The sequence below is a fragment of the Stegodyphus dumicola genome, chromosome 8 (genome assembly GCF_044657685.1).
Source record: "Stegodyphus dumicola isolate Sdum_Otavi_A_Nest chromosome 8, ASM4465768v1".
In the NCBI taxonomy this organism is placed as follows: domain Eukaryota; kingdom Metazoa; phylum Arthropoda; class Arachnida; order Araneae; family Eresidae; genus Stegodyphus; species Stegodyphus dumicola.
In genome coordinates, this window is record NC_140775.1 from 51,665,193 (window position 1) to 51,688,972 (window position 23,780).

The window sequence follows — 23,780 nt, forward strand, 5'->3', positions numbered from 1 at the left end:
CAAAATATTGAAGCATATTCAGCTGTGCACACGCCAATATAAAAATGGCGTTTCGTACAAGTATATCCTCAGAGTCTAAGCCCAAGTGCACATAAAATGAACCAGAGCAATGTTTGTATATATATGTGCATCAATGTAAAATTTATGTGCATCTCAAGATAAAATCAGCTTAAAATGTTTAAATATCGATGTGATATATCGTTGTAAATGTTAATGTATACACAACGGTGTACGCATCAATGTAAAACAGATTTTTACATATACGTATATCCTCAGCGTCTAACCCTATATGCACCTGCGTGTACATAAAATGCACCAGAGAAATATATAATTAAATACAACCACCAGTATACAATTTTTATATTTCAGTGTAAAATCAATATAAAACATTTACATATCATTATTAAAATCTGTGTAATACGATGACTTATACAACAACAGTGTAAAATAGATATTTCGTATTAGTGTACTCTCAGTGTCCAAACCTATATGTACATAACAGGCGAGAAGGCAGTTTATGTTTATATATGAGCATCAGTGAAGAACTTGTGTATCTCAGAGTAAAATGTTTAAAGATAAATGTAAAAATATCAATGTAAAATGCTCAAACATGAGTTTACAATATCAGCGTCACAGCATCTTGTCTTTGGTATAAAACTATTATCTTTGGTATAAAACATGGCCCTTGTATGGCCATGTACAGTCAGAAGCTCCCATTAAACTTCGGATTCCGCGCCATTGGGAGTCCACACAGCGTGAGCCTTATAGCTGTGGGTTCCTGACAACAACACCCTAATATTCCTGGTATCCGGACTTTCTCTCTCTCCTGTCACCTTTCTTCTCCACAAAGGAGGGATCGTTTTAATTTCTATAAAGAACATCAGAACTGAAGTGAACATTACTGATGTTTCACTGATGAGTCGAGATTCTAAATGTATCCATCTGTTCACATCTGCATATACGCTTCTTGTGTGTAGATACGTGCCTTTAAATTAAATAGAATTTTAAAGTTAGTTAAAAAAATGTTGCTTAGTTAGAAGTTGAAATATTTTAAGTTTTCTGTTTCAATAAATAGGAATTCTAACTAACACGCGTCGATTAACTAATTCTCATAGTTCGTACAATAGTTAACATTAACTCATTAAAGCTAATCTTCATTTATGGGGAATGAATAAAAATTTTCAATCATTCGTTACTTCAGATTGGCCCCAAAATCTACTCTGTTTAAGCGTTTTATATTCTAGCAAACTTCTTATAAATGTATTTTGCAAAGGAAAAACGTTTTCATAAAAGGCAGCCTCGTATATACAAGATTAGCATAGTAGTGTTCTACAAGAAAAATGATTAAGTGTTATAAATTTAATTAAGGAAAACCTAATTAAAAATATTTTTATAAATGAAAAATGTAAGCAATAAGTGGCATAATTCCTCAGTATGTATTTTGAATGCCATGCTGCGAGAATAATATGGGCATTACTTTCAAATGTGCTATTAAAGGGTTAAAAAACGCAATTCTTACAAATTGTGTAAGAAGATTATGGTATCTCATTGCCTCCCTGATCTGTACAGTGGTTAGTGACGCCGACTGCATTATCGATGGATCGAGGCTTGAATTCAGAAGGCATGGATGTTTGTAATTACATAGTGTTAATGTGGTATCGGGAAGCTCAAAATACTGGAGAGCCTAAAGTATTTTCGAATGGTTTGGTGGTTACCAGAGAGGTGGAAGACCCTCTGATTCATCTTATAAAAGTACTCTCCATAAGATATGGCGCGGAGCTGCTCAATTAGTGTAGCGTAAATATACTTTTGCAACCTATGGTGGAATTCTGATGCTCCGATCACTTATATCTGTATTATGTAGAGTTATTAGATGTTTTTCGCAGCAGAAGAGAAGAAAAATGAGCAATGTCCTCACCGGGACTCGAACCCTAGACCTCTCGAATATGTGTTGAGTGCTTCCAATTACACCCTTAAGGCATGTGGAAAGGAGATGAAAATACCTTATAACCTGATTTCTCACTCTTACATCATTGCAGAACTAATACATTTTAAGATTTGCTAGATAGCATGATAAATTTTATGAAACAGGAATTAACATTTGTACTTGTTGCTTATTGCACAGAAAAAAATAATCTAGACATCCCCTTAAAATAGTTATCGAAATCCAAAGTGCTCTAGGATTTGGATAGATTATGCAACGCAGTTAGACGGGTTTTTTTAGCCCAAAGGTGTTAGCCCAGGAGGACTATTAATTTCGTTTTGCGTTGAACACTTTAAAAGTCGGTTCACTTTTCAAACTGTTGCCACCAAATATTACAGCCAAAGAAATTAAATAATGAAGAATCAGCGTAAATGTATGTATGTTTCTCGCATTGTGATAAAGCGACGGTATCTAGAGCCATCAAAGTTTGAACAACGTACGTTTCCATCCGAATATATGCATCTGGAAGCCCAAATTTGGAATCTGGAATTTGTTTTTAGCCCAAAGGGCATTAGCCCAGAAGGGCTATTAATTTCGTTTTGGCATTTTGCGTCGATTCACTTTTTGCGTTGATTCACTTATCAAACTGTTGCTACCAAATATTACAGCTCTGCATTATATTTAGAGAAATTAAATAATGAAGAATCTGCACAAATGTATGCAAGTTTCTCGTATTGTGATAAAACAACGGTACCTAGAGCCATCAAATTTTGAATAATGTACGTCTCCACCCGAATATGGGCATTTGGAAGCCCTAATTTGGAATTTGGAATTTGTTTTTTATTATCTATTTCATATTTTCTCAGACATTAAAGAATTTTTGATTAACAAACTCAACGATTTCAAAGCGACGAATGGCAACGAAAAAACTCCAGCGCGCGAGACTGTATATCAGAAATTCTAAAGATATGCTCATTATAAAATTATTTTGCGATATTGCTGTTGAGTTGAATTTTATGGTTTAAGGAAGAACATATTTAATAAATAAAGGTAACACACAAAACGTTAAAAAAACGCCTCTTTGGGGCGTAATGTAAAATCTGAAAGCTTTCAGATTTTTTTTTTTAAGATGTGAAAATGTATTAATGACACGCACAACAAATTTCAACGAATCACTTTATTTCATTCAATGTCCACAAAATAAAATATATACATTTTGAGTGCAGGGATCACCGCAAACGATATTTATTATGTAATTTTAAAAGTGAGCATTGAATTAGGCATATGACGACACACAAAAAAAATATTTTTCCAGTTTATTGCACCATATCCAATATTTTATGGAAATTAAGCTATGAAGCATTTATACAAATTTAAAATTTTGGCAAACAGGAAGCGATGAAATTCTTAGGAGCAGTAGTCTACGAAGCAGAAGTAGCAAAACTGAAAGAAAAAAGGAATTCCAATTATTACAGAGTTCTCTAAATAATTTATTAATTATTTGCAATTATAATACGAATTAAGAAGAATGCATACAAATAACTGATGTAGAATTTTCACAAAAGGTTCTAAATAATCAGTTATTAAATACCCAGTGAATTTCATTAAAACAGTAAAATACAAAAATAGCGATTTGTTCAAAGCATGAAGAGGTTTCAATTAGCTGATATTTCTGCAGAATATTAAATAAGAATTCCGCAAGAGAAAGACTTCAAATCAGCTGAGTTTAATGCTTAATTGGTTTCGTTCATTTAATTATGGCAAAACACTCGAGGGTTATCTGCCTAAAGGAAAGGATGCCTTCATGGAGGACTTTCTAAAGTTTAATGCATGAAAATTATCTTTCATTTTATATTATTTTATCATGAGTCTAAAAGCTCACGTGTCTTAAAAATTAGCAAAAATGATAGTTCAATAAAATTTCTATTTTTATTTTGAGTTTAAAGACTTTTTTCAAAGTATCATCTTATTTAAATTGAATAAAGATATTTTTCCACATTTAAATACAATGCATGTCAAAATTTTAAACATAAATGGAATTTTATAATAAAAATGAAAAATTTATAATACTATAAATTTAATATATTGTCTTAAAATATTGAAAGAAAAAATTGCTGTTTTCCACTAGAGTTTTAGAAGAACACATTGCAAAAGTTTAGCAATATATCTGTTCCTCTTGATAAATTTCTGAGATATGCAGACTCTTAGGACATCAGAGACTAAGTTTGTAGAGATTACTTAAGATATTCAGAGCCGAAGGGGGAAAACTTCACTTGCCATGAAAATGATACACAACCTGGACGAAACCTGGACCTCTCAAATACGCGCCGAGTGTGCTACCGCTACACTACGAAGGCATGCTGGAAGGAAAGAGAAATTCCTTATAAGGTTCGTAATGGAAAAAACACTTAATATTTTGCTGTCTTTATAACGCAACTGTCTCATTTTTTCCATGAGATATGATTAGTAATTCCGATTAAAGAAAGTAAAAGAATTTTCATTCCAATCAGAGAGGGGGGGAACCTGTCTTGAGAGCCCATCACATGTCACAAAGACATACAAATGGTATCGCGCTTATATCGTTTGTTTTTTAAAGTAATTTCGTATGATGTTGAACTATGAAAAAGTAGAATGCAGGCAGTCTTGATAGTCCTGTATATTACCAATAGAAAACAATATCGAACTTCATAATTCGAAGACGAGAGAGTGATTTTGTCATAATCTGCTGGTCTGGTAATTTGCCACGACTGAATTAGACATAGTTTTAAACAGTGATCACCTCAAACATCAGAACATCAGAACATTAAATTCTTAGTTTGAAAGTCAATTTATTACCATCCGATGAATTTTTAAGGAACCAGAGTAATAACGTCATTGAAATTTGGACATATGGATAAACACGTCAACAATTAAAAAAAAAACATGTATAAGTCTTAAAATATCAATGTGTTGCGTTGGATACTATGTAAAAAGAAATAACACTATAATAGAAAATTAATGCCTTAATAATAATATATTTCTCACTCAGAATTGTTCAGAATCTTTCAGAGTATTATGGCGTATAGAATACTTGCTAACAAGAGTCAGTATTTCAGTACTCATTAATTGAATATAGAATGGTATAGAAGAAACTTGATCAGAAATCCAGCCATTTCAAAAGTTGGTATCATCATCGAAATTTTTATTTTATTCAAAATAATAAATTTGTCTAAAATTTAGAGAAACAGGACTTTATTTTTTATTTTAAAATTTTTCATCCCGTTCTATTGTTACACAACACAGAACTTTAATTTTTATCTCACGTGAATGTGAATAATAAAAAGAGATGTGAAACTTCTTTCATCGTTTTTCGATTATGATGTAATTTATTTTTTTTCTTTAAACATTTTTGATGTAGTGTCTACCACATAGAACAAGTTTCTTCGTTTCCTTAAAATGTTCACGTTACTGTAAAATTAGTTTATGCTGTTAACAGAAATTTAACTAATTTTCATTTGAGATATATGGCAAATTATATCCGATCAATAGCAATCAGAAAATGAGACTGATGAGCAAGATAAATGGAATGAATTAGCGTAATAAATAACTCGTTTTTGATTTATTTGATTAACTTTCTCTAGAATTCATACACTGCTTTATATAATTACAAATCAAGTAAAATAATTGTTGATAAACAATGATGCTGTTTAAAACCTTCTATATAGTTTTTTAGGAGTTAGTTGAAAGGTCATTAAAAATCACCCACTAATAGCGTTTTGATTTCTAGAAAAAGAAAATGATCTTACAAAGGTGTGTCAGGTATAGCAGGGTATGAAAGGATACAAATACGCTTGTCAGCTTCAAAATTTATGCCTATCTTGTAATGACACACGTTATCGTGATCAACATTCTTTAAGAACAGACTATCGAGATGATTACCGTTGAAGAACCAGCCACACTGTTCTCGGTAGTCTGCCTTCACATGATTTATTCTCTGACATAGATGTTTTGGGAAAACCCAAGTAAAATTAATATTAATACACTTGCGGCATGAATATATTAAGCACAATTCATTTCCTGACACAGCTCTGAATTTGTTTCTGATTTTAAATTATGAATGTTCCTGGTTTTTAAAATTTTTTGCCAATTCTTATTCGTCTTTTTAATGTTTTGATTCAGTGTCATGCAAGGGATACCCATAGTTTAATAACTTTAACAGTTTTATTTAGGGAATTTAGTTTTTTTTTATAATGATGGTAACTAAGCCATATAAAAAGATTAGTTAACAAAACTCTTCCTTTCGCATTTTAAAATGATTAAACAAAGGTATGACCTTGACAGCAAATGTTAATGAAGAATGTTTTCATATTGAGCTTTTAATTTAGAGTCAAAAGAACCTCTTTCATCTCAAATAATAAGTCTCGTTTTCAAATTTCTTCATTGTATAAATTTGAAATAATTAAAAATTGTAATAACATTTTAGGTTACTTTCTCTATCTAATATAATTAGTCTCTAGACTAATTATATTGGACCATCTGTTAAATTATTAGACTAATTATCTGGATTAATATTAATACACTGGCGGCCTGATAAATTTTATTGCCTGATAAAATATGATTAAAAAAACCATCACGCAAAGCTGCAGAAAGAACACCTCCACCATAAGCCAATTCCCCATCCGCACAGTAGAAAATTTACCATATTATGAAATCTGTTCCAGTCCGGTTTTTGTCCTCTTTGCCCTTTTCGGCGATTATTTCTTAGAATTTATTTCTTGCCTGGGCTATCAGGGTCTTCCCAGTGAGAAGTATCTTTATTATCACCATCTGCTAACTTTCCCAAACAACCTTCAGGATTGCCTACTTTGAATCCGCAACTGTAGTAACTTCTTTTCTTTCCAGGAGAATCCTCTTTAATCCAAACTTCTTTGTCCTTGGCTTTTTTAGCCTGGTCTTCATAAACACACCCCAAACCAGGTAAGTGCATCGTGCATGAACGTTTGCTGCGAGGAAGAATCGTGATTGGTAAAAACAAAACAAAAAAAAATCAATTAAACATTCTTAACAGTTGCTGGGCGACTATTAAATATTGAGCGAGTCACAATCCGGTCACTAGAACTAATAAATGATGGTTCAGGTAATTAATCGGAATTCCTAATTTTAAATTCTATCGAAAATAGAATTTCTTTACTATAGGAATATTTAAGAAACAAGTGCAAAAAAAATATTATACTACTAAATCTGAGAGATATATCTTCATTTACTTTTCGATGATTACTTTCATATACTCGCCCATAAATAAAGATCTGTTCTGCATTTTATATTAATGATGTAAATAGTTCTCGAGATTGAAAAATCAAGCATCGAAGTGGTAATTTCACTTTCTCAATATCGTCAGTAAACTAAAACTTAATTTCTTACTTGCTTAAGATATTGCAAAGCTTATTAAATGTTATTGTGTAACTTCTCTTTTTTGAAAAAAAAAATTGCATAAATTTTCTGAATTTTGATTATTAACTTGGAGACCCTTGAATTTAGATTGCTCAAAATTTACTCACAGCAGTACTAATTTATGTTTGGGATTTGGAAAATTATTCGTATGTTGGAGCAATTATGCTTAACTGAACCGTGTTATAATGCAATAATGTGCGATTTCTTATCAAAAACATTACCAAAAACAAATATCATTTGCGCCCGTTTCACAGTTTGAATAATCAGTAATAAATAATGAATTCCTCCCCCCCCCAATGGCAGGCACTTAGCCGACTTAGGCCTTGGTCATTATTAAGGCCGGAAATGGTGGCCACTTTACGCTGTAAGTACCTAATAAGCAGGCCATCGTTACCTTTTATGAAGGGACGGACAATTACAGCCATGTCTTCTCCAGGATTGGAAACCGGGTCCTTCGGTATCGCAGTAGACTTCCCTAACCACTAAACTGTCACATCTGACAAACATGAATGACGAAATAAATCCTTTAATTTTTCATTCTGTGAAATGTAAAAATTCTATGTTAATTATGTAACCCAAAACTGAAACTTTAAGTACTTTACTCAATGACGTAATGACCAAAATGTATTATAATACAGATTCGTCGTAAATTAGTGATACAGCTTTTGTTGCATAAGATTTAAATATATTTAATCTTATGCTCTTAATGCATAATTGCTTTACGCATAACTAGCATTACTTGTGAAGGACCGGCCAATCACAATGAAGTATGTGAAACATTTTCCGTCAGAAAAAAATTGCCCTCATAGTCCACCAGGTTAGGCTTATATAAGTTTATCGTTCTTATGAAGACACAAAAGCTGTGATCTTTTAGCTCTGTCCTTATTTTAATTCATAAAATATTAGAATAGGAAATATTTTGCCACAGTAACAGAGCGTTCGTTTGGTTCAAATGTTCTTTGAAAATAAGCAAATGGAGCTTTACATAACTATCATGAGTTAAAACGAAATCACACTTCTTTTATTGAGAGTTTCTTTGACTTCAATCCCGGAAGCTTTTGTTAAAATGAGCACTGCTGATGGCGACTTGAACTTGTGCTAGCAACAATTCTCATACGTAACTGGCCATAATGCAAATACAGTCTTCTGCGCGTTGCATCTAAGGTTAATGCGTAACAATATCTTAGAAACGTCATACGAAAAGGAAAAGGATAACTTATATTTATCTTTCTAATACTACTTGGATAATAATATATATTTGTAACTATTACGTTTTCGGCTTCTTGAAATTTACCATATATTTTGACAAAGCTGTAAGACTGTCAACTGTTAAATATTTTTAAAGTCATGCATGGAATACATTGAAGACAAGACAAGACAAAACAGGAAGCTTACCACAAACTAAAACAAAAAGAAACAATATACAGTTGATTGGTTAACGGAGATCTGTGCTCTTCAGAACCTATTGGCGTTTGCGATTGGCTGTGAACGATTTCAGGGACCTCAGGAATGTTCGCATATCTGCTCCAGATCCCTCACGGGCCCTTTCGAAAGATCTCTTGCGTTTTCCTGGACTTTTATCTTGACTCCAGATAATTTCGTCATTTATGTTCTTATGAATGTCTTTGTAGTTGCAATTGTCGGTCATACCAGCGTCGTATACACAAGTTCTTTTTCTGGAACGATGAACAGGACAATAACAAACAAACACTGGACAACATAAAATTTGACAGTCTTTTAATAGTGGTATCACGTTTTAGAAAATTTAATCCTGTGGAGCGAGTATAATAAATAAACGCATGTCTTGTTTTAGGCATTGAAGAAAGACAACTGAATTATGAGTTATTTATAATTGACTAATGACTACTAAGCATATTTAGAAATCACAGCTTAGCGTTTGAAATGTGAAACATTTCTCTGATCGTAAATATTATGAACCAACATAGAAGAAATAAGTAAAATGGGAAAGACATCCTTTCTTATTTAAAGTTATATGTCTGACATGCTTCTGGCATTATATCATTTGTTACTTTGAAATGTCAGATGTTTGAAACATTTTTGAAGATTTAATCCTATTTATTAACTTTCATGTTAAAACTGAGAATCCATTATGAACCATATTTGAACATTTAACATTTTAAAGCATTCCAGGGATAATTTAAAAAAAACAAACTCTTTATCAAATATCACATGCTGCTTTATATATCTATGTTGCTTTATATATTAGTAGTTATTAGCAGTTTTACATATTAATGCTTTTATTTTGTTTTATATACTAGTAGATAAATGTAGCATCTATCTACATTTATAGCTTATAAATTGTGTTATCTGGTAATGATTTCCTGCTTATGCAAAAAATCCGAACAAAATTTTTGTGTTATCTAATTTTAAGATTTTCGAAAAAAAATTACGCTTTTAAAAATCTACTCTACTAAATTAGATATTTTTGTTTATTTAGGTTCAATTAGTAAATTTCTTTTATATCATATCGTTGAACATATGGAATGTACATAAGAAACGACATTAATTTTAAACAAAAATTATAAATATTATTTCATTATAATATACTTTATTGTTTGAAGTTATACTGATAAAGTATTTAAAAATAGTGGTATGAATTCTCTCTAAAATGCTTAAAATTACACACAAATACTGACCGCAAACACAAAACACATTAATGAGATGAAACAGACTGACGGAAACTTTCACTAAATGTAACAAAAAATAATAAATAACGAACAATTAAACAGCATATAGAGTAATTCATTCTAAATACATTAATTTGATTCTACTTAAAAATCTTATACCAACATTTTCTTGTAAAGAAAAGCAAAGAAATATATTTTTTGAATATGTAAGTTATTAAATTAAATTAAAAGCATAAAAATTAAATCAGTTATTCAATAACGACTAGAAAAAGCACATCAAATAAAACAAAATGAACAATTTGCAAAATTACACAGAGCCAATGAAGAAAATGATTATGAATACACACTGTTGTCATATATTACAACCTACTATTAAGAGACTAGATAAAATAGAACTTAAGATATAAATTAAGAAAAATGACATCAAAGACGAGTAAAAAAAAACCTTTCGCATAAACGTTTCAAGTGACGAATGAAAAAAATCTGATGTGTACCCCGCATGACTTCCTTGTACGGAATATTAAATTATACGCATTTTTTCTTGCATTTCATTTAAATTTAATGGAAATGAATTAAATCAACTTCGTCCATAGCGCATAAACCACAAAAGAATAAATGCTCTCTTTAAAATTCACATATTTGTTTACCATAGCGACACTCCGGCGCTAGGTTCACTTAACAGCGTTATATTTCGTTCATATTGTAACTCAGAATGCTCAAAATTTATGTCATTTGAAGAATTATCTAATCGTTGCCACATGTCCTATTCAAATACTATAATAAATCTAAAACGATGTATAAAAAAATTAAGCAAACGAAACAAAAAAGAAACAGATTTTCACAGACGATTGAGTATTTTTCATTCATTTAATTCAGCTCTCACTTCGCGACAAGGCAAAAATACATAAAAACTCAAAATATCTGCATTAAAAATTACGAAGTAAATCTTAAACACTTATTTCCTCAAAAAAAATAAATAAATAAATAAATAAATAAATAAATAAAAATAAATAAAAAATACAGAAAGGATTAAGAATGATTTAATGCGCAATAATAAATGAAGGCATTATCGTTATTGTTGCGAAGCTATATTTCTCTAGATTGGCAACAAATCCTGTATTCTGCTGTTTCAAATGTAAAAAAGCAATGGCCGCTATCAAAAAATTATTAGGCTTAGCGGCACTTAAACCACATTAAAATTGTTGATAATTTTAAAAATATTGCATACAGATTTACTAAAGGCATAAAAACCTTAACCGGAAGATAAGAACAACATAATTCAATCATTTTTAAAGCAAAAAAATGTCCAATTTACAAACATATAAGAGTGAAGAAACTGAGATCACTGAGCCGGGTAACAGAGTGGATATATATATATATATATATATATATATATACGTTTGGTACGGCCCATTGCAATCAAAATACGAGGTGTACATCTACATGTTATAGCAGTCCTATATACAAAATTTCAACGTTCTGAAGTTACTCGTTTTTGAGTTATGCGAGATACGTAAGTATATACGTACGTACGTACCTACGTTCCTACAGACGCCACGAAAAATTCTCTTCAGAATTCATTTTAAACCAAGTTTATAATTTTTTTGGAGGAAAAGAGTCTTATTCTGTCCTTACGTACAGATGTCATGCAAAAACATCGTTAAATTGCGTTAAATTACATTCGATAGCGGTCAAAATGGATATTTTCGTTGAAATATGCTGCCTGAAACATTTCGCGATTACAATACTTCCTTTTAACTTCGTACAAGGAAGTAAAAAGGGGTTTATATGTGTAAAACGTTTTACTAGTTATTCAATGTAGCATCAAAATGCATTTAGATGAATTGTTACTGATCTGATTTTTGATTTCACAATCAGTACAATGACAGAAAACCGGCTATTCTAATCTATTTTGATCATTTATAAGCAGAAAGATGCACATTTTATGTAACTTTGGACATTTTAATTAACCATTTATATACGTTTTATATGTTTTTAAATAGCTCTATTCTTGCGTTTCGAAACAAACTCATTCAGCTTGCATTTCTATTACGGGGATCTTTCATGAGACAGAAGTGAAATTCACAAGAGGCCTCCGTGCTTTCTCGACGTCTAGTGGAGATATACTTTCATAGTGGCACTTGAAATTGCAGACTGTTAAGGAAGTAGCCAATCGTCATGAAATGTGTATTAGATAGCACATAAAAATGATTAATAATTCAGTGTTTATCGTATCAATGGTTACAGATGGGCCATATTTTAAAGCGAACTTCTGTGAAAAAATGGAAGCCATCGAGATAACCCAAAACTTCTCTCCATCGACTATGCAGATGTACTTATACATAAAAAACACGAAGTACAAACTTTCCTTAGTTTAAAGCTCATATATTCATGTATTTGTATTCAGCAGGTAAGATGAAACGACAGATATTTTAAGATAGAAACAGCAGCTGCAAAGCCATTAGAACAGGTTCTGATGAAATTTATCATAAACGGTGTTGAGCTCGTCTTAAAAAAATGGCAGCAACGTTGGGTCAAAGTACGCCATTTTAAAAGGTATTATATTGAGCGTGATGACAGTGTCAATACACCAAATTAAATGCGTAACACTTTCTGCCGCTCATAATAGTCTTTGATGAATCGCGCTATAATATTATGTTCATTTTTCTTTGTATATAATTAAATTACTGATTCTTTAAGAAAAAAAGAGATGATTAGTGAATATTTTTATTTATTTTACAAATTCTAAATATTAGCGTTTAAGCCGTTAGTTCACGGGCTCTCCAGTACTTTTAAACTATGTCCTCATATCGAAAAAGCACAATGCAGTTATTCAAATGTTGAAAAATCATAGGCTGATTGGAATCACCTAAAACACAGTTTGGGGAATCCACCATTCCAATTCTATAAAGGTGGTCTTGCAAACAGCCATATCCAGTCAGACGTCTAAAAGAGCTACCGCTTTCTTTCTTGGAAAATTGGGAATGAAATTTGTGTTTTTCTCCAGAATCCCCCCATCTCTTATCCATAGCACACTGAAGCATATGTCCTACTTAAAAATTCTCTAAAGAGTCAGGTTAACAAACAATTTAGTCGTATGAGAAGAAAGCGGTCGATTAATGCGCTGCATTATCAAAGTTCTTTTCTTAGACTATGTATTAGATTTTTCATTGCCCATAATTCCAAAGTGGGCTGGAATCCATTGGAAAGAAATTCCGTGTGGCATTGCATTAAGCAAAGCCCTATAGTCTAAAACTCTTTGGAAACTATTTTGATTATTCAGAAAAGCTTAAAGCGCACTTTTCGAATTTGTCACTATGACTGCCTTTACAAAATAGTGGTTAGAATCGACAGTTATTGAACGGCTACAACAATGGCTTCGATTTTCCCATCAAAGGAGTTGTAAGCTGGCTCATTGGTAAGTAGAAACTAAAAAGCTCGTTATGGATATATACTCCAGCTCCGCGTGCTCTCTCTAACATAGCACAGTCAGTGTAGACACTGAGTAATGAATATAGGAATTGTAAGAAGCATATTCATGTAGAGATAAGAAATACTTTAAGAAATGTGTTAATCATTTCCAAAATTCAAAAGCAAGGAAGAAAGTGCGGATGATAAAAGCTCCACTTTAAAAGAACTTATTACAGTTACATAAGGTAAAAAGGATTTATCATTTAATTTAACATAGATTTATCATTTTGTTTAAATTAAATCCAAAGCTTTATTTAATGCAACAAAGCACGCAGTCGTTGTATGATCTCTGTGGTGCTAGATATCTCCCCCAAAATTAATCTCTTGTTAATTAACCCCATACCCTCGTCTCCGCACTTAGCAAAAAGGAGTTGTACATTTTATATAGCGAACAATTTAAGACTAAAAAGGCATGCCTGTGTTCTCAGTTCATGAATCTTGTTTAATTATCCTGTTGAATGGCTGGACATTCAGTAAATAAGTTATCTTTGCATTGTCGTTAAAAGACAAATATAATATATCTACTGACAAAATTATACTCAAAGAACAACGACATGAAATTGTGTTCGATCGATAACTCAATAGCGAAATGTTGCTGCAGAAAAGAATCCTTTGATGATAGGAAAGGATTAAGGCTCTAAAATTGGTTCGAAGGATCGAAAATCCCTTTCCTTATAACAAGGTTCGTTTATTTTTGGAGTCAAAAGATGATATCAGTTTTGTGATCTTAAGATGAACCACAATACAGTTACAGACTGGAAGAGTTACAGACTACAAACAGCTGAAATTAGGCTAGCAAAATAAGTTTTCAGAAGAGGGTGCCGAAACTCTGCGGCCGGAATGCAGCCGTTTGAATGATATTCTCATATGCAAAACTTTAAGGAAAGCTCATGCAAAATTAAAGACGTATTCTTGTTACTTAATGGTCACCACCTCCGTCTGATAAATCTGAAGGTCTAGGTTAAATCGTCGATGACAGAAGAATGAATAATCTTCTATTTTAAACTTGTGGCTCTGCAGAGACGCCGCAAATTCAAAATGGTAAAAGGTAATTTGCCTACCATGTTTGCTCAGATTTATTACAAAGGAGGACTGGGCGGGCGCATAACATACGTTTTAGTTCTAATTTTCACCGATTGCATTGTACTGTTAATATCGTGAAAATGGACAAATCTATATTATTAAAATAAGATGTGCAATTGAGAATGCTACAGTCAGTATTAATAAGTGTAACTAATGTTGATAACTGTAACTGTGTTCATAATTGAATGCTACAATATTAGTATGTATGCTCGCAAATGTAAATGATTAACAGCCTAAGTGTAGTAATTTTTTACATTCTGTCATTATAGTCTGATACTAGAAGGGCATTTGTCAGTGAAAATTTGAAGAAAAATTAAATTGTTATTGGAGGGAGGGGGACTCTGTGTGAAACTTTACTTCAGTTTACCAGTTTGTTCATTCTTACTGATTTTTGAAAAATATGGAAATAAACGCCACCCTGTAAATTAATATCCATACATTCTTTAAGCATTCAGAATACAATTCTTTCTCTTAATTTTTCCCACATTTCTAGATAACATATTTTTATCAGCGGGTTTTCAAACTATATCAAATTTAAAACTAACTGGCTATCACATTTACTAAAAATCCACGTTTAAGTAACTCCAAGTAGTTCAAATCTGCGTGTTTAAGTGTTATCTGTAAATTAATAAAAAAGTAATCAAAATGACGATTATCGATTTCTGTATTTTGAAATTAACTTTTTCATAGTAATAACATAAAAGTATATTGAAAATTACTTGACGATGTTCGTGGATTTGAAAACTACAAGAATACAGTAACTGTTTTGCCACAGAAATCTTTATAAAGGACACAACATCCCTATACCTTTATAAAAGACACATTAAACTCCGCAGTATTAAAATTGAACGGTCTACGCACTCTTCAGAAAATTTAAATTAGTTGTTGGAATAATTAAGATAACTGAAATTGGTTTAAAATGTTACCATTTAAATAGCATTTACCCTTCAGATAGTGCCTTATGATAAAGAGGATAATTGCGCTCTCAGAGGAGATATAATTGACGCAATTAACGTGGATCTGACAAGCGTGATAGAGATAGTCATTTTAGATATTCATTTCAGATGCTAAGAGAATTCTGTACAACCATCTAAAGCGGAAATGCTTTCAGAATGATTTCTGGAGTTAAATGTCGGAATATATCAGTCTGGAGACATAATATTTCTAATGGATTAGCATATGAAATATATCATTGATTTAGTTTGCATAAGTTATGGGTATTTGATAATTGCTTAATACATAAATTCCTTTTCTGGAACATGAAGCTTCTTTTCAGCAGAAGTCAGCATAGTATTTGTAGAATACAAGGATCCGAATGTCTGTCTTCCTCAGGTAAGTATTTATGATTATGTTGGGTTAAAGGATTATGTTTAACATAGCCAGTCATAGGCCATAAATTAATTTTCAATACAGGCTTAAGCTGATCTGACTAACATCAATCAACAGCAAGCATATGAATTTGACGATGACGCGTTTACTGATGAAGAAAACCATTCTAGAGACGAAACACAGGAGGTTCGCGTTGCTGCAGCACTGAAATGCAAATTATAGTACTTGGAATCCTTAACCATACAGTTATCCAAAAGATTAGTTGCTTAATGAAAAGCATAAGAAGAAATCAAAGAAAAAGAATATTAAAACTACTTTAGGTTCTCTTTTACGAAAAAAAAGTTTGAATTTTAATTGTACAAAAAATTACAATTTATCTGTGACTCATTTTACTTCCTTTTAATTTAATTAAAGGAAATATAAAAAAGAAATTAAAAGAAGTATAAAAATTTAAAAAGAAATGATAAAAAACAGTTTGATAAATTACATTATTTTATTAGCGTATGCGATCAACACTTTCATTTGGCGCAGCATTCCTCAAGGTTTTATTAAGTATGTTAAGCGTAGTGTGTTGATTCCTTCGGCTGATGCACATTAATTCATATGCCAGATTACTGCACACGAATTCATTTGTGTGCTTATTTTTTAATTTTAAATCTATACCAAGATGGGATTTATTCTTGCGAAACTGCTGATATTCCTAATATTCCTAATATTGCATTTAAAGATAAATGAATACATCTGAATTTAAGGGCATTCAGAAGTATATGTATACATAAAATTAACAAATATTAAAGCAAATTTAGATTTCGTATTCAAATCAACATAATAGAAATAAAGAATAATAAAAATTAAATTCAAATAAAAATAAAAGAAGTGATTTTACGTTACCCAGTACATCTTCTTCAGAAAACTGATATCTCGAGAAAGGCAAAAGAAAATCAGTCTCTTTCAGAGCTAACAAATGCACAACCAGTATTCTAACAACAAACATTAACACAAGAAATGCAATAATCTCAATTGAGTTTTTCTAAACAATTGGGGTAGAACTAGGAAAACACAGACTGCCACCTAGTATTCAAGGCTCATGCCAACGACTGCCATGCTAAATTTCATGGGCTTGTTTTTTATGAGGTCAGACCAAGGAGGTTATAATAGATGGAGTAAGCATGATGTCACAAAAATAAAGCCAAGAAAATGTCAACGTGGTGATGTCACGACTTATCATGGCCGCCATACAGCTTACGGATAAAACTTCGAAAGAAATAATCCTAAATAAAATTACACTGATATTAAGAGTAAATATCAACATCTGCATGCTCAGAAATGCGTCTTTAGGCATAATTTGCATAAAATACCATTAAAACTTCCACTGGTCTTCCAAGTTTTACCATGTATACTTAGTCTTTTAGTTACCATTTATACGTTTTCATATACCTACATTCTTTTAAATCTGAAAAAGTTATTTGCAATCCTTGCGATTTTTCTATGTACTAAGTAGAAAAGCAATTATGCTAAGTATTAAAACTAGAACGGGAGATTTATAAGCTCCCAATGATGCATTGCTAACGTATAGATAACACTATCTAGAATTTATACGAAACCAATCGGAAGTTCTTCTAAAATACTAAAGCGGCCATTAGAAGTCGTGACGTCATACCGTGACGTATCATGGCTTCTTTTCCATTGCACGAGACATACGAGGAAGGCTTATACCATTTAGTCTAACCTCCTTGAGTCAGACAAGTGAAATTAGATACAAAAAGCATATTATGATAAAAGGAGTAACAGTATTTAAAACGGAACGATAATAACAAATAAAATTAAAATAGTGGGTGACTGAGAGAAAATTAAGGAAATTAAAATAATTACAAAGAGTAACTGAGAGAAGTTTAAAATCAGGAAACTAAATAATTTAAATAACAATCAGGGAATATAATCACACTTTTTTCGGTTACTGTGGCAATTTAATTAATTTATTAATTTATTTAATTATTAAGAAAATAAATTTTCTCTCAACCACTACATCACACACTCATTATTTTTAAAATTTTATTTGTTACTAGCCGTTTCCGCGGCCAGCCGTCTAAAACAGTTACTATAAAAAAGAAAAACAGATATAATTTTAATGAGTTCCAGTTAGATTAATTTCAGGGGTTCTAATAATTAATAATAATGAAGAAATGCCTTTGTTGTTTTAAATCACTTAGTTTACTTAATAGCAAACAGGTTAAATTTGAAAGGAAATTATATATTTTTACGCTTTGCCGAAGGCAAGATACCGGCGCGGGAAGATAGCAATAAATTTCAGCCATTGGCAACACTTTTGCTTTAAATCACCAAGTACGAGTAATCACCAATCCTCGTATATTGATTATATTCGAAAGACAAATATACTGCGTTTTAGCGAGTGGTAACACACTTCTTTTACATTGCTGAGTTTTCTGATTGAATATGAAACATAAGTATCTTAAACTTTGCTGAGTAGCAACACGATTTTTTTTTTAAATTACGGATTATTTTTAATGAAAAGTTCTTTAAATTCGTACAGAGTATGAAATAATAAATATCAAATTTGAAAATCAGAATTCGAGCTTCGAGGTGCATATGTTGGAGTGGAGAGTATGTTCAATATTTGATGACCCTAGGTGACCGCGTTTTTCTAAATACGATTTCATTATTTAATAATAGATATTCTTCCGGCTTAAGTAATGCAACTTCTTTTATCGCAATATTAAATATTTCAATTACGACTATCACATCCTTCTAACTGATTTCATTTGAATAATAACATCATTGTTATTATTCAAATTTAAGAAGCTTTTAAGGTAAATTTATTATTATATTTTAATAGTTAAGATTAAAACTTATGTTATTTTTTCGGCCTTCTGGGTTTGGGTCAACTGATAAGCAATGTTTTTGAGGTTTTTCTGTGTTTGCTATTAGAATACTGATTGTGTATTTGTTGGCACAAAAACAAGCTAATTTTCCTTCGCATTTTTCGAGATACTGTCCTCCTGAAAAAGATGCTCCCAGATGAAGAGATGTAGAAACAATTCGCTTTTAATTTTATTTTGTATAGTTTTTATAGAAGCTTATTTCTAGTTAAAAAATTTAAATGCCGAATTGAGTATGATATCAAAATTTTCTTTAATATTACATATATATAGTATTAGTAGTTATTACTCAGAGGCATCCCATCTATATATATATATATATATATATATATATATATATATAAGCTTTAATATCATATATAATATACATATAATTACACGTACCCACACACACACACACTCATTCATATATATAAGCAAATGCTGGGTAATTTCAAACCTCAAATTAAGATAATAAATTCGCTTTGTATGGTACTAAATTTATTAAGTAATCAAGAGAAAATAATTAAATTAAAATTAGGTCATGAAAGGGAGTAACTTTCTTACAGGAAATAATCAATCGAATTTGTTTTAATTTTGATTTCAATATATCCTGTTAGAAAGTTGCCTCCAGAGAGAGATTCGTTTTATATCTTCTTTATATGTATGCTTTTTGAACTTAAAAATACTTATGTACATTTGTACTTTTATGCAAGTGAATATGCTATAATTTGAATTACCAATTTTGATGCAAAATTGGAATGTGAGGCAACACATTTAAAGTAAACACTTGCATAAAAGTATAACATATAAATTAAAATCTACTTATTTGATAAAAACATTTAAAATGCATACAGCAACCAAATAAAAATATTAGTTTAAATAGAACTGGTATTGGTTAACCAAAATACGTACTGCAGCCTGTTCAACTGATCGTCTATGTCTTCAACCAACTGTTTCATAAATTCCAAGCTCTTTCTTCTCGCTACGAGTTCTTTAACATTTCTACAAGAAAGAAAATGTTAATTATAAACCCAACAAATTCAGTCTTAAAAATCAATGAATGAATCAACGATTCGTGACGTAAATTAACAGCTTTTTGAATGGCAATTTACTAAACAAGTTACTTCATTTGTTTGAAGAATAATAACTTCCTTAAATTCGAGATTAAAAAGAAGTCACGCTCTCTGTAAATAAACATTAAAGACTTAGAAGAGGAAATTTAAAATTCTAAATGACGTGAGACAGGTTTTTATTTATTATCGGAATTTTGATAAGATTTTATGCTGCGTTCTTAGATTCCACTTTTAGATTCTATATACGGGAAACATTACCGTTGTCTTTACATTTTTTTATTATCAGTAGATTTAGTTTAAAAAATCATTGTTATCTTTGATGCATTTCTTAATACCATAGCACAATCTAACAGAAACTATAAACTTAATAATATCCTATAACTAGTTAAAATTTTCTCGATTCATTACCAGAATAAAATGCGAGTACTACTAGATTTCTCTTTACGTAAATGGAGTGTTAAAGCTTAGATCTGAGCGGTCGAAAAGATGTACATTTTTTTAAAATCAAATTTTTACTTTTGCGTTCGTTTCTACGTATTTAAGCCTCTAGAAAAGGAGTTCTTTTTTAATCATACATGCATATATTTAATAAATAATTATGTTTCATGTCAGGAATCAAGGTTAAATTCAAAAAATATGTTCAAATATAATTAATTATTTCATTTGTTCTTAATAAAAGCTGAAGTTCATTTAACGTTTCCTTGTTCTCAAAAAGTAGAAAAATTTCATTACAGTCTTTCTAATCTAAATTAATTTAACTAGAGTTTCCTAATCTGCATATTAATGACTTAATGACTGAAGAAAAGTTATGTTTCTGAGATAATTATAATTTAATATTAAATGAATAAAATTTTAAAGAAGACAGTAATGCAGAAATAGTAACAAAGGTTTCTTAGAAGTATTCTTTTTGAACCAAAAGTCATTTTAAAAATGAGAAATTATTTTTGCATTGTAATATTAACCGTAGCTAAAATTTCCAAAATTTGGAATAGCATATAATTTAATTATTTTTCAAAAGCTAAAATAATAAAAAAATAATTACTTTAGATTTTCTTTCATGAAAATTATTTAACACTTAAAATACAAATCATTAATGCAATTAGCGGCATCCTTTTTGTAATGAACTAACAAAAATTGCTAGATGTAATATTTATATCTAAATCGAATTTAAAGGAAAAGATTCCATGCCTAAGAAGAGAATATTTATTTACGGGTTAGAAATATCTCTTCTTTTAGTCCAAGTATTGTTTGCTGCTAATGAACATAATTATCAGCTAGATACGCCAAAATTTAATGTGTATTAAATTATATCAATTAAATATATTATTTAAAACGAAACAGAGTTTTAAATTTTAAATAAACGGGTTATGTGCCTTGTAACAAAATGTATTGATTAATACAACTAAAATTTGAAGGTTAAATTAAAATTGCATATCACATTAAATTACTGAGTTTTGAAAAACGACTATTTCCAAGGCTGCATGGAAGATAAAGTTGCTATGTCTCCTATAGCATCAACATCTTTTCTGCCCCATCCAGTGCATAAATAGTTAAAACAGCTGCATGGTTTGAGTTTGATCCGGTGACTGCTTGCTTGGTTTTCGTAGTTTTCCTCATGCGTAACTTGAAATACGAGCAAGTTTTCCTCAGGGAGTCCTCCGGAGGCAACCATCTTCTTAGGCAGATGAAGACCCTGTGCCTTTGCCATATTCAAATAACCTAGCCTAAATACATTTTCCAGGTTGCGTGAAAAATAAACAGTATTGTAGTGTAGCGATTAAAAAACTTTTTAAAGATTTTCCTAATGATATTTTTGGTGTCCAAAAGAAAAGACTTTTAGTAATACATACAAATTACTTAGAAGTTTAAACATTGATATAAAATAAAACAAACAACGAATTTTTTTTAGAATTAAAAACGCAGTATTACAAAACGCTACATAAGGTCTTTAAATAAAAAAAGAGTTTTTTTTTGTTTTGTTTTTCCAAAGAAATTCTTTTCAAAGTTTATTTAATGAAAAAGCACATCTATATCAGAAATACATTCTAATCAATTGCTGTAATTAACTTTCCCACATTAATATAAATTAAGCCACTTGAAACGATATTCCGCCCTGATCGGCATTGTGGTTAGTGCTCTTGGTTGCTGTATCGTGTGCTCAATCCGAATATCAAAGAAGGCACGGATGTTGGTAAGCGTATAGTGTCTGTGCAGCATAATGACTAAAAGCCTTCTCGTATAGATTGGTAATCGGGTGACAATCCGTTCCCCGGGTATTCTTCATCAAAACTGGGACTTGCAAAAATATACTGTCACTTATATGGCGGTGAAGGCGCATTCCAACAACAGACGCATTCTTCCGATTCTTGCCATGATCAATTTCGTGTCTGATTAGGTCGATAAGTGAGACAATTGATAACGACAACAGAATATGTTTATAATTCCAATTCTTTTTAACGACAATTATATAAAAAATTATGACGGAAAGAAGTAACTTACGATAGTACAATTTCACTAACAAAGCATTTGAACGGTAGTAAGGGAAACCTTCATGGATGGTTAGAATGGGAAGCCTTCAATGGAGGGTTTTCGAAGGGAAGCTATCTCATAAACTTAACTCCCAATTATCCTTTTGCAGATTATGCCTTTATCATCGCTTTTTCTAGTAAATATATTCAAATAATGCTTTAAACTATCCTGAGAACATTGTTAGAAGGAGAACGAATCCTAAATTTTCTCGAATCCGAATCTCAAAAAGTTTGCGAGTCTCTTGAATTACTCAAGGTATTCCTTGAATATTTTATGGTGGAAGTAAATCAAACGATCATTCAAAATGTTATTTAATTTATATACTTACTCTTCAAGGCCATAATCTTGTGCTCGGGCAACCATGGCTAGCAGAAGTATTCCAAAAAGCGTCAAGCATGTGTAGTACTGCAAGGCTGCCATGGCAGTATCTGAAAGGTTTGACATAACTTGTCTTTAAATTTAAATTTTTCAAAATACAACTTTATATAAAATTATGAATGGGTGATACTATATTAAAAAGACTACTAGCCATAAAAAGTTTAAGCAGTTAAATTTTCTTTTAGCTTTAAATTTTAATATATTTTCTCATTCACAGATGTCAGTCCAAAAGGCTGCCCTAGACCAGCACTTACATAAAAGCACACATCACGACATATATGCATGCAAATCACTTATACTTGTCACTGGTAATGAACGAAAGGAGCTCTTTTCGCTGAACTTGAAGAATGCATATGATCTCATCATACATTTAAAACAAATGCCAAGCAAATTTATCAAATTGTTTTCTACTTACCGAACTGTAAATTTTTCTGTTTATCAAACTGTTGCCTATATGAGTAAGACATTTATCAAATTGTTACCTATTTGAGTAAAATACTTATCAAACTAAATTTTTCTGCTCACCAAACTGTTTCCTATTCGAGTAAGACACTTATCGAATTGTTTTCTATTTATCCAAATCGTAAAATTTCCTACTTATCATATTGTTACTCATTTGAATAAAACACTTACTAAATTGTTTTTAGATCAAATTGTTCTATTTACCAAAATGCAAAATTTTCTGCTTATCAAATTATTACCTATTTTAGTAAGATAAGCAGAATATTTCCATTAACTTTCTGAAAAGATGTACAGACAGAGTAGAATGTTTCAGAAACATTTCGAAAATTGCATCAATTGATTTCGTACTTAAAAATATTTTAAATAGTTGATGACGTCAATAAAGAACTCATATATTGCGTTTAGTTTATCGGCAAGTCTCTCAGCAATTTTAATGCAATAGAAATTTTTTAGAAAATTCATATTTATTTTGATACTTTACAGAATATCGGAATTTTAAGCTTTTAATAAGAATATAAATTCTGATTCAGTCATTTTAACATAATGTTCATGGAAATGAAAAAATGCTGAGAAA

General features: G+C 30.9%; 1 protein-coding gene across 2 annotated transcripts in view; it reads right to left on the reverse strand.

The window, feature by feature from the left end:
* Nucleotides 1-3,086: 3,086 nt before the first annotated feature.
* Nucleotides 3,087-23,780, reverse strand: part of LOC118188019 (uncharacterized) — an 81,806-nt gene continuing 61,112 nt past the window's right edge. The window contains exons 2-5 of one of the 2 annotated variants that reach the window (XM_085821850.1): nucleotides 22,695-22,794; nucleotides 19,677-19,766; nucleotides 6,603-6,906; nucleotides 3,087-3,367 (exon numbers count right to left, since the gene is read on the reverse strand). In XM_085821850.1, the coding sequence (XP_085677976.1) occupies nucleotides 6,672-6,906; nucleotides 19,677-19,766; nucleotides 22,695-22,786 (417 nt within the window). In that variant the 5' untranslated portion in view covers nucleotides 22,787-22,794 and the 3' untranslated portion in view covers nucleotides 3,087-3,367; nucleotides 6,603-6,671. Of the gene's footprint in view, nucleotides 3,368-6,602; nucleotides 6,907-8,749; nucleotides 9,031-19,676; nucleotides 19,767-22,694; nucleotides 22,795-23,780 lie in introns of both variants that reach the window. The other variant, XM_085821851.1, reaches the window with a different exon arrangement.